We start from the raw sequence: 10,924 nt of genomic DNA on the forward strand, positions 1-10,924 counted from the left end.
TATTAAAGCACGAATTTTATTTAGGGTTTGCTTTGCTTCAGGTGTAATGGACGAGTTTCTGAATTTAACCATTCACCATAGTGGTGGATTCGTTGATATTAACAATGGTCTGTATGAAGGAGGAGACGTTGCAAAGTTGAGAATAGATGCAGATACGTGGGGTTATTTTGAATTTGTTGGTGTTCTTAAGGAATTAGGTTATAGAGAGTTTGAGAGAATTTGGTACAGAGATCCTACTGAAGGCATGCTTGAATTAGTTGATGATAAAGGAGCCTTAGATATAGCTGATCTTTATAGGGTGCACTTAAAGGTTGACATATATATTCAACACATAGTAGCTCAGCCAGAATTTTCTGATATTCCTATTGAAGCAGAAGAGTTAATGTCAAAAATTAATGAGGAATTTGCTGGTCTGGATGAAAATAATGTTGTGAGGGCAGAAGATAATGTTGTGATGGCAGAAGATAATGTTGTGAGGGCAGAAGATAATGTTTTGATGGATGATGACAATGTTGTGAGGGATGAAGAGACTATTGTGAGTGAAGGCTGCACTACTGTGAGGGATGGAGAGACTATTGTGAGGGAAGATTGCACTACTGTGAGGGAAGATTGCACTACTGTGAGGGAAGATTGCACTACTGTGAGGGAAGATTGCACTACTTGTTAGACGCTGGCCTTAGGATCTAGAGGGGGGGTGAATAGATCTTAAACAGTTTTGCGGAATTAATTGAACTTTAAGCGGAAGTGATTCTGAATCGACTCGCGTCTATTCCAAACCACTATTGAAACGATTGTATATGTGTTAAACCCACTAACCAGCTTGAGATAAACGATAAGAGAATACATTATAGAATCAATACGTCGCTCTATTGAAAATCAATTAACTTCTTATATGATGAACGACGTTTGCAATGCAGTAATGGTGAAAGAAGCAAAAACACAAACACTTGGTGATAATGATCAAATTGGTGGTGGTTCAATGTGTGATGGATTGTGATGTTTATATAAGTCCTTAATTCACAATCTTAACACTCGAATCGTTGATTAATTTGCTATTATAACCAAATATGAACAGAACGTAAATGAAAATATAAAAGCGACAAGAACACGATATTTGTTTAGGCAGTTCGTCGATCGTCCTCGCTACGACTACGTCTGCCCCCAATTCCAAACTGAAATTGGGAAATCTTTCATTAATGTTGAAAGCAGTTTATACAAAGAAGATAACAAAGCGATAAACCATAAACCAATTATGTCGATCCTTTGAATCTTCTTCCCCTTAATCTTGAGTCAGATCAAGGTTATCCAAGAGCTTCACTTAATCCCTTTTCTGCAGTGTCTTGAATTGCCTTGAACCCTTGTTCTTCAATCTTCACACTCAGATGGATCCTCGATGAAACCTCTTGATAAAAACCCCCAAGAAACACCTATCTTGGAGGACAAAACCCGCAGATTTTATTCACCAAAAACCCCACAAATCTTCACCCACTAGGAATCTTCAATTTCGTTCCATGGACGTTATCGAACTCGATCACTAACCCTCAACGCAAGAATGATTATGTGTAATTGTGTTGGAGATAACGAAGAACGAAGATGAGAAGCCTTTGTGTATCTTTCAGTCGTTGGTGTTGTTTTTAATAATTGAACCTTGGACAATATATATGAGAGCTTTTCAGTTGGAGCAGAGAAAAACAGAATTTTTGACATTCTTGATCAGTTAGGTCGACCTCTTGTAGTGCTTAGGTCGACCTAGCAGAGGTGCATAAGCTTGAATGGTATTTGCTCCCAGTTAGGTCGACCTGTTTGGGAAGTAGGTCGACCAGAATTCTCTTCAAGTGCGTTTTTGGGGCAAATCTTCAGTTTAGGTCGACCTAGATGATGTGTGAGTCGACCTAGCAGAAGTATGTGGAATTTTCTCCATTTTAGGTCGACCTGGGTTGACAGTAGGTCGACCTAACTGCTGCCTTTCTGCATTCTTCGTGTTTTGCTTGTGTTGAGTCGACCTATATGCATAATAGGTCGGCCTGTTCTGACATGAGTGATCAATGCTTGCTTTTCTTTGAGTTTTCTGCTTCCACCTTGTTGCTTGTATGCTTATTGAGTTTGCCATGAATCAAAAACATCTTTGTGATTGTAATCTTGTATTCACATACTCCCCCTTTTTGATGATGGCAAACCAGTAGTCGAAGCTTTGGTAGTAAGTGATAAAGACTCAACAAAGCTCCCCCGTACATTCAGCATCTATCTCTCAACAAGGCAATCTCTCAACAAGGCTCCCCCGTACACTCAGCATCTATCTCCCCCTTTGACAACATCAAAAAGAGATACAACGAAAATAGAAGAGTAACGAGAGAAACATATATAAAATAATAAAACAGGATCTAAGGTGAAACCATAAAATGTAGACAGTGAAACCATAAAATCCAAACATGTTTAACGGTACACTTTAACATTACAATAATCCAAGAAATTAACAAACCAAAACGAGTGCGACAACATATAGAAATTTAACATAATAATGATGAGATGAAATGCAATGATATGATAATATGATGGAGACTACATCCTAACGCCTGCCCCTTCTTCCTCTTTCTCTCTGAAACGTGTGAGGTCGATCTTCTTCAACTTGTTCCAACAAATCCAGCACAGATAGGTTGAGAGTGTTGAAGCTTTGGCTTATGTTTGCATGACGATTCAGAGCAGTTTCTTCAAACTGATTTTGTCTTAGGGTCGAGTTGGACGCAAATGTCTCAAAATCGTTCTTGTGGTCTTGAACCAAGCTGTATAGTGATTGATATTGACGTTGTTGTTCATCATATCGATCTTGTTGAAGTTGTTGCATGGTTTGGAACTGGAGCTGTTGTGTTTCAAAATGTTGTTGTTGTTGAAGTTGCATAATTTCAAGCATGGAGATGATGTTGGACTGATCCGGCGGAGGTGGAGCAGTGTATCCCCAAGGAATTTCTTCCTCTTGAGGAGGTATATATTGCCAATTTGAGTCCGTGTCATGAGCTACATATTCCATGGTGTGATCCTCATCATTGGCTATTTCTTGATCATTTCCTTCTTCTTCATTCCCTGCAACGTGACCAAATTCAGTAGGATCATCATAGTTGTAGATGATCTTTCCGGTTCCCTTTTGAATGAGATAGTAGGTTTTCTTATTTGGATCCCAATGGTATCCCATGAGAGTTAACGTTGTTTGGGAGAAGTCTTGATTCTGTTTCATGTGAATGTAGGACAGTCCATCGAGTTTCATCCCGAAATGGTTCACGATTGTTTGAATGATTGAGCCATAGCATAGAGCAGTAGTCTTCTGCTTTACCTCTTCAAACTTGGCAGTTAGAAAGTGTGGCCAGTGCACACGTGTCCTGTTTTGAATCAGGTACATTAACACAACCTCATTTCGTTCAATTCTTGAGAATCCGCCTGCTCGTGGTCGAATGACTCTTGATATAATCCAGTTGAGGAGCCTAGGATCTCTTTTTAGGTGACCGGCTGTGATGGATTCATTTTGCTTTTCAAAGACGGCAGGGTCTTTGAGAATAGATTTCATGTAGGCGACATGATCATAGTTGGCCGAAAAGTCACCATCTTCTATACGAACTTCATCTCCTAAGAGTGTAAGACCAAAGATACTTATCCAGGCTCGTTTGTCAACAATATGGGATCTCGACCCCATCTTAAACCTAAAATTACAACCTTCCTCTCTTGTGAACCCTGCATAGAAAGCCCTAACAGTGTTTTCACAATACGGCGTGGCACACTCCAAAAGGGGGTGAACATTTTGATGTTGAACAAGACTGACAACATCAGGAATGTGCATGTGCTTAGCAACATGTTGATTATAGATATACTGCTTGACTACCTTTCTCTTCATTTGCCATTTTTCAAAATTTTCTTTGCAATCAGGATGAACAAGGGCTACAGCACTTACCGGTTGAGAGGATGATCCAGATGCGATTTCCTTTCCCTTTCTTGATTTTGGAGGCATTCTTGCTGATGATTTGTGTGAGAGGGATGATTTTTGACAACCTTTGGGTTTGAGGAATTAGGGTTGGCCGTACACAATGATGTGAGAATGAGTGGGAAAGAAAAGAGGAATAATTATGAATGAATGGGGATGGGTCGGGTTGACCAACATACCCAATTTTGGGAACTATTACAGCAGTGGGTCGACCTAAATGAGGACTGGGTCGACCTAACAGAAGTAGTGAGAAAAAGAAACAATTTAGGTCGACCTAAAATGTGGGTAGGTCGACGTAACTGAGCAATTTTAGTTTCTGCTGAAAATATTCTTCTGTAGGTCGACTCAGATGCAATGTAGGTCGACCTAATTTGCTTCAAATGTTTAAAAAGCCTTAGGGATGATACTATATGATGGATTTATGCTTAGTTGCTTGATTGTATGCCCAAGATATGATATGTTATGAGTGGAAATGATATACACATATATATGTAATTGAGATATATGGATAAACATACATGAAGTCACTATAAGCATGTTAATTGATAGCATATTATAGTATCAATAAAGTTTTTGGAAGTGAACAATAAACATGTTACCGTTTTCTCAATGTGTAGGTGTTTTGTCATCATCATGTGGGATCTTCTTGTCAGTATGCCACAATTCTAGATTTGATGATGAATTTGTCTTAATGGAATGTTTCATGTCTTGGTTTCTTGACTATGCGAAAAACTCATCTAGTATCGATTGCTTGATGTTCTCCCGGATGTGGGACAGGGTCCCAAACATTATCCTGCTTAGAATAGGTTTAAATTTCCTTACAATGCAATTTGTTAATTGCTCATCAAGTAATGCGTCCTTTGTGTTTTTCGGATCAACTTGTATTTGTGATGTATCTTATACATTAGTGATGGCCAGGTCACCTACATTTCCTTTGCCAAGTATGGTTCTTCAATCTGTCTTTATAGATGACATACCAAGAGTGATATGTCTTCCTTTATGTGTCTTGAGCACCAGCTGTCAAGGAACCACCACCTTTCGGCGATGTCAAGACACTTTTCCTGCAAAATTAATTTAGAATGGAAGGTCCCCAATCTTCATTGGGTCCTAGGTGGTGAGTACAGAAGTTGTTGCACTTAGGCAACCATTGAAATACTCCTTTAGGAACTAAAATTCTCCTAAATTTGCATTTTTCAATGGTATGTCCCTTTTTGCAACAATAATGACAGGTAATATGATGAGAATATGCTGTTTTGCTAGTTGATATTTTTGGTACAAAAGTGTATTTGCTATATAAAGGAGTATACGATCTTTTGAACTTATTTGGATCAACGGTAAAAGTCACTTTTGGTTGTAGAGCCTTGTCTAACTTGGCTTTTAGATCTCTTACTTCTTTTTGCCAAATGTGACATGTCTCACAACCAAACCATGATGTAGGATCTATTTCAACTTTATCCTTTTGAATGTCTAGCATAGATTGTTTTAAAGCTTCCATATCCTTTTCGGTTTTCTCAACTTTTGATTCAAGATATGAAAATATTTTCTTATTTAAGGCCAAAAGTTTGAAAGCTTTAATTGCATCTCTATGTAATTCTTCAAAAGCAAGTTTTAGTTGAGAGTGAGATACCTTATCTACGAGTTCAGGTTTAAGATGACTTACAGCTTTCTTTTTCTTGTGTTGATGAGCCATGAAACATAGGTTTGCTGATTCTTCTTCATCGCTTGATGAGCTTTCACTTGATGAATCACTTTCCCATGCTATGTAGGCTCTTTTAGATTTGTTATGACCTTTGCTTTGGTTCTTCTCTTTTTCCTTCTTAAGGTATGGACAATCCGGTTTGTAGTGACCGGCTTTCCCACAATTGAAGCAAAGGCCTTTGATTTTTCCTTTGTTGTCGTCATCTTGTTTGAACTTGTTTGATTGCTTTCTATAGTTGATCAAGCCTTTGTCAGAATGTTTTGCTCCATTTTTCTTTAGATATTTGTTGTATCTTCGCACAAACAGTCCCATTTCCTCATCATCGGAGTCTTCGTCATCACTTGTATCACTATCCTTTAGCTCTTGTCTTGAGGTCTTGGAGCTTGAAGCTTTTAGAGCTATTGACTTCTTCTCTACCTCTTTCTCCATGTTCTTTTCTTTCTTTGCCCTTTTCTCATGCATGTCAAGGCATTTTAGGTGTTGTTCATGTTCCTCTAGTTTACCAAAGAGAGTGGTAATGTCTAAGGTGTTTAGATCATTTGCTTCCTTTATTGCTGTAACCTTGGGTTGCCATTCCCTGTTCAAGCATCTTAAGATTTTGTTAGTAGCAACTGCATTGGAAACAGGTCTATCAAGAGAATTTAACCGATTTTTCAGGTGAACGAATCTCTTCTGCATGTTTTCGATGGATTCACCATCTTCCATGTGGAAGAGTTCGAACTCTTGAGTTAACGTATTGATCCTAGCTAGTTTGACATCATCCGTTCCCTCGTGGGCAACTTGCAATGTGTCCCACATAGCTTTAGCGGATCTACAATGGGAAACGCGATAGTATTCATCAACTCCTAGAGCTGAGATTAGAATGTTTCTCGCTTTCCAATCGTATGCATATCTCTTTTCATCTTCAGCATCCCAAGTATTTTCTGGTTTTGGAACAACTGCACCAGCTGCATTTGTCATGGTGATCTGAAAGGGACCATTGACAATAGTTGTCTAGATGTTCCTATCAATTGCATTGATGTGGACACACATACAATCCTTCCAATAGCCATAGTTTTCACCGTTGAAAACTGGAGCTCTATTGTGAGCCCCTTTAGGTCCGGAAGCCATCTTTCCAATAAGTGTTTCACGTAGCACGGAATAAACCAGAGCTCTTGATGCCACTTGTTAGACGCTGGCCTTAGGATCTAGAGGGGGGGTGAATAGATCTTAAACAGTTTTGCGGAATTAATTGAACTTTAAGCGGAAGTGATTCTGAATCGACTCGCGTCTATTCCGAACCACTATTGAAACGATTGTATATGTGTTAAACCCACTAACCAGCTTGAGATAAACGATAAGAGAATACACTATAGAATCAATACATCGCTCTATTGAAAATCAATTAACTTCTTATATCATGAACGACGTTTGCAATGCAGTAATGGTGAAAGAAGCAAAAACACAAACACTTGGTGATAATGATCAAATTGATGGTGGTTCAATGTGTGATGGATTGTGATGTTTATATAAGTCCTTAATTCACAATCTTAACACTCGAATCGTTGATCAATTTGCTATTATAACCAAATATGAACAGAACGTAAATGAAAAGGTAAAAGCGACAAGAACACGATATTTGTTTAGGCAGTTCGTCGATCGTCCTCGCTACGACTACGTCTGCCCCCAATTCCAAACCGAAATTGGGAAATCTTTCATTAATGTTGAAAGCAGTTTATACAAAGAAGATAACAAAGCGATAAACCATAAACCAATTATGTCGATCCTTTGAATCTTCTTCCCCCTTAATCTTGAGTCAGATCAAGGTTATCCAAGAGCTTCACTTAATCCCTTTTCTGCAGTGTCTTGAATTGCCTTGAACCCTTGTTCTTCAATCTTCACACTCAGATGGATCCTCGATGAAACCTCTTGATAAAAACCCCCAAGAAACAACTATCTTGGAGGACAAAACCCGCAGATTTTATTCACCAAAAACCCCACAAATCTTCACCCACTAGGAATCTTCAATTCCGTTCCATGGACGTTATCGAACTCGATCATTAACCCTCAACGCAAGAATGATTATGTGTAATTGTGTTGGAGATGACGAAGAACGAAGATGAGAAGCCTTTGTGTATCTTTCAGTCGTTGGTGTTGTTTTTAATAATTGAACCTTGGACAATATATATGAGAGCTTTTCAGTTGGAGCAGAGAAAAACAGAATTTTTGACATTCTTGATCAGTTAGGTCGACCTCTTGTAGTGCTTAGGTCGACCTAGCAGAGGTGCATAAGCTTGAATGGTATTTGCTCCCAGTTAGGTCGACCTGTTTGGGAAGTAGGTCGACCAGAATTCTCTTCAAGTGTGTTTTTGGGGCAAATCTTCAGTTTAGGTCGACCTAGATGATGTGTGAGTCGACCTAGCAGAAGTATGTGGAATTTTCTCCATTTTAGGTCGACCTGGGTTGACAGTAGGTCGACCTAACTGCTGCTTTTCTGCATTCTTCTTGTTTTGCTTGTGTTGAGTCGACCTATATGCATAATAGGTCGGCCTGTTCTGACATGAGTGATCAATGCTTGCTTTTCTTTGAGTTTTCTGCTTCCACCTTGTTGCTTGTATGCTTATTGAGTTTGCCATGAATCAAAAACATCTTTGTGATTGTAATCTTGTATTCACACTACTGTGAGGGATGAAGAGACTATTGTGAGGGAAGAGGTACATACTGTGAGGGATGAGGACAATGTGGGTGAGGTGAATGATGGGTCTACTACTGATAGTGGAGATGATAGTGCTGATGAAAATTATGAGAGTGCTATGGAAGTGGTATTTGATGATTCATTTGATGGCTTTGATGATTTAGAGGAAGAAGATTTGGATGATCTTCTTGAAGATCTAGAGGGGGAACAAAGCAAACAACAGTTGGATAAAGATGGTTTGGAAGAGGAAATAGCAAATGATAGTGAGGAACTTGAAAGTGGTTGTGATAGTGAAGAAGGTGATGTTAAACATAAGAGTTACCCAATGTTTAATGTGAAGAAGGACATGGCAGATTATAAGTGGGAAGTAGGAGTGTACTTTAGGTCAAAGGATGACTTCAAGGAAGCTATAACATCATATGCTGTGCAAAGTGGAAGAAATATGAGGTTTACAAAGAATGACAAAGTGAGGGTGAGGGTTAAATGCAAGGATGGGTGTCAATGGGAAGCATATTGTGCTAAATTTCCAAATGAAGAAACATGGCAACTAAGGAAATTGGTTGACAAGCATGAGTGCAGTAGAGAGTATAATGTGAAAATGTTGACCACTAAATGGCTGAGCAAGAGAATTCAAAACTCTCTGAAAACCAATCCAAGGATGAAGATTAAGGACATAAAGGCAAAGGCTCAAAGGAAGTGGAATGTGGGTGTTAACAAGACTAAGGCTATAAGGGCAAGATTTAAGGATAGAGACATGGTTGATGGATCTTTCTTAGGGGATTATATAAGGATTTATGATTATTGCCATGAGTTTCTAAGAGCTAACCTAGGGTCTACTATCAAGATTAATGTTGATCCAGTCCCAGATGGTAGTGAGGACCAAAGACCATATTTCAAAAGGCTGTATGTTTGCTTTGCAGCATATAAGGAAAGCTTTAAGTTATCTAGGCACATCATTGGTCTAGATGGTTGCTTCTTAAAGGGGTTGTGTGGTGGACAAATTATGGCTGCAATAGGGAGGGATCCAAATGACCAGATGCTTCCAGTTGCATTTGCAGTTGTAGAAGGAGAAAACAGGGATAGCTGGACCTGGTTTTTGCAGTTGCTGATTGATGACCTAGGTGGTCAAGAAGAGTGTTTGACATACACATTCATCTCAGACCAGCAAAAGGTCATGGTTTATTTTGTTTGTGCAGAATTATGTCTTTAGTATCACATTACACTTTTTTATTGATGCATTATATTCTTATGTGAATTTTCAGGGTCTACTACCAGCAATGGATGAACTTTTGCCAGGTGTTGAACAAAGATTCTGTGTGAGGCACCTTTATAATAACTTCAGGAAGAAGTATCCTGGTAAAATGTTGAAAGATGCTATCTGGAAAGCTGCAAGGTCAACCTATGTACAAGCTTGGGACAGAGAAATGAGGTCTATGAGACTTATTAGTGATGAGGCATATTTACATATGATGAAGACATCTCCAAGATTCTGGAGTAAATCACACTTTAAGGTAACTTGCTATTACTTGCTATTACTTGTTTGATAAGATGTATACGTTTGATAATAAGAACCTGTTCATATGCTGTGTTTAGGTAACTAACAAATGTGATACTCTACTCAATAACATGTCTGAGGCATTCAATAGTGTGATCCTTGAGTCAAGGACCAAGCCTTTAGTAACAATGCTGGAAGAGATCAGGACCTATTTTATGGAGAGATGGGCTAAGAATAGGATGCGGTTTGAGAATTTACCTGATGATGCAGTGCTGCCAAACATTAGAAAACAAGTGGAGAAAACAAGTACCTACACCAACTCATGGATTGTAAGGTATAAATAAGTGTGATCTCTTGTATTTAATTAATTATGCATGAGCTGTAATGTGATTCTTGGTTATTCTATTGTGTAGGATGTCTGATGAACATATTTTTGAAGTTAAGCATGTGCAAGATCCAGCTGACATGTTCACTGTGAACTTGAAGGACCACATATGTTCATGTAGGAGGTGGGAGTTATCTGGTTTGCCATGTGTTCATGCATTGTCATGTATGAAGAGTAGGAACTTTAGATTTGAAGATTTCATTCCAGAGTACTATAGGAAGAGTAGGTACATTGCTGTCTACAAACCAGTTATATATCCTGTGAATGGTTCTAACCTATGGGCAAGGACACAATACCCAAATGTGCATCCTCCTAAGTTCAGAAAAATGCCTGGCAGACCAAAGAAGAAGAGGAATCTTGAACAAGGAGAGCTTGATGGTACTGATAGAAAACTTAGGAGGACATGACTGATTGTGAAATGCAGTAGATGCAAAAAGTCAGGGCACAACAAAGTTACATGTAAGGTGACAGGGCCTGCACAGCCAACTACTCAACAAACATCACAACAAACTCCTCAAGGGCCTGCACAACCAAGTACTCAACAAACATCACAAGTAACAACTTCACAGCCAGCTACTCAACAAGTTAGTGCACAGCCAACTACTCAACAAAGTCAACCAGCTTCTCAGACATCCAGAACAAGACAAAGTCCTGCAAAAAAGGCAACAACAAGCAAGGCAAAAAAAGCTGGGTGTGAGAAGGCC

At 38.9% G+C, this 10,924-nt stretch overlaps 1 protein-coding gene across 1 annotated transcript; it reads left to right on the plus strand.

Annotated features, from left to right (window-relative positions):
- Nucleotides 1–9,764: 9,764 nt before the first annotated feature.
- On the plus strand, nucleotides 9,765–10,627 carry LOC131650415 (uncharacterized). The gene is made up of 3 exons (XM_058920126.1): nucleotides 9,765–9,851; nucleotides 9,934–10,169; nucleotides 10,249–10,627. Exons 1-3 carry the CDS (start codon nucleotides 9,765–9,767, stop codon nucleotides 10,625–10,627), a joined length of 702 nt encoding a protein of 233 aa, XP_058776109.1.
- Nucleotides 10,628–10,924: the final 297 nt, after the last annotated feature.

This window comes from Vicia villosa, linkage group LG2 (assembly GCF_029867415.1).
Source record: "Vicia villosa cultivar HV-30 ecotype Madison, WI linkage group LG2, Vvil1.0, whole genome shotgun sequence".
NCBI classification, from domain to species: Eukaryota; Viridiplantae; Streptophyta; class Magnoliopsida; order Fabales; family Fabaceae; genus Vicia; species Vicia villosa.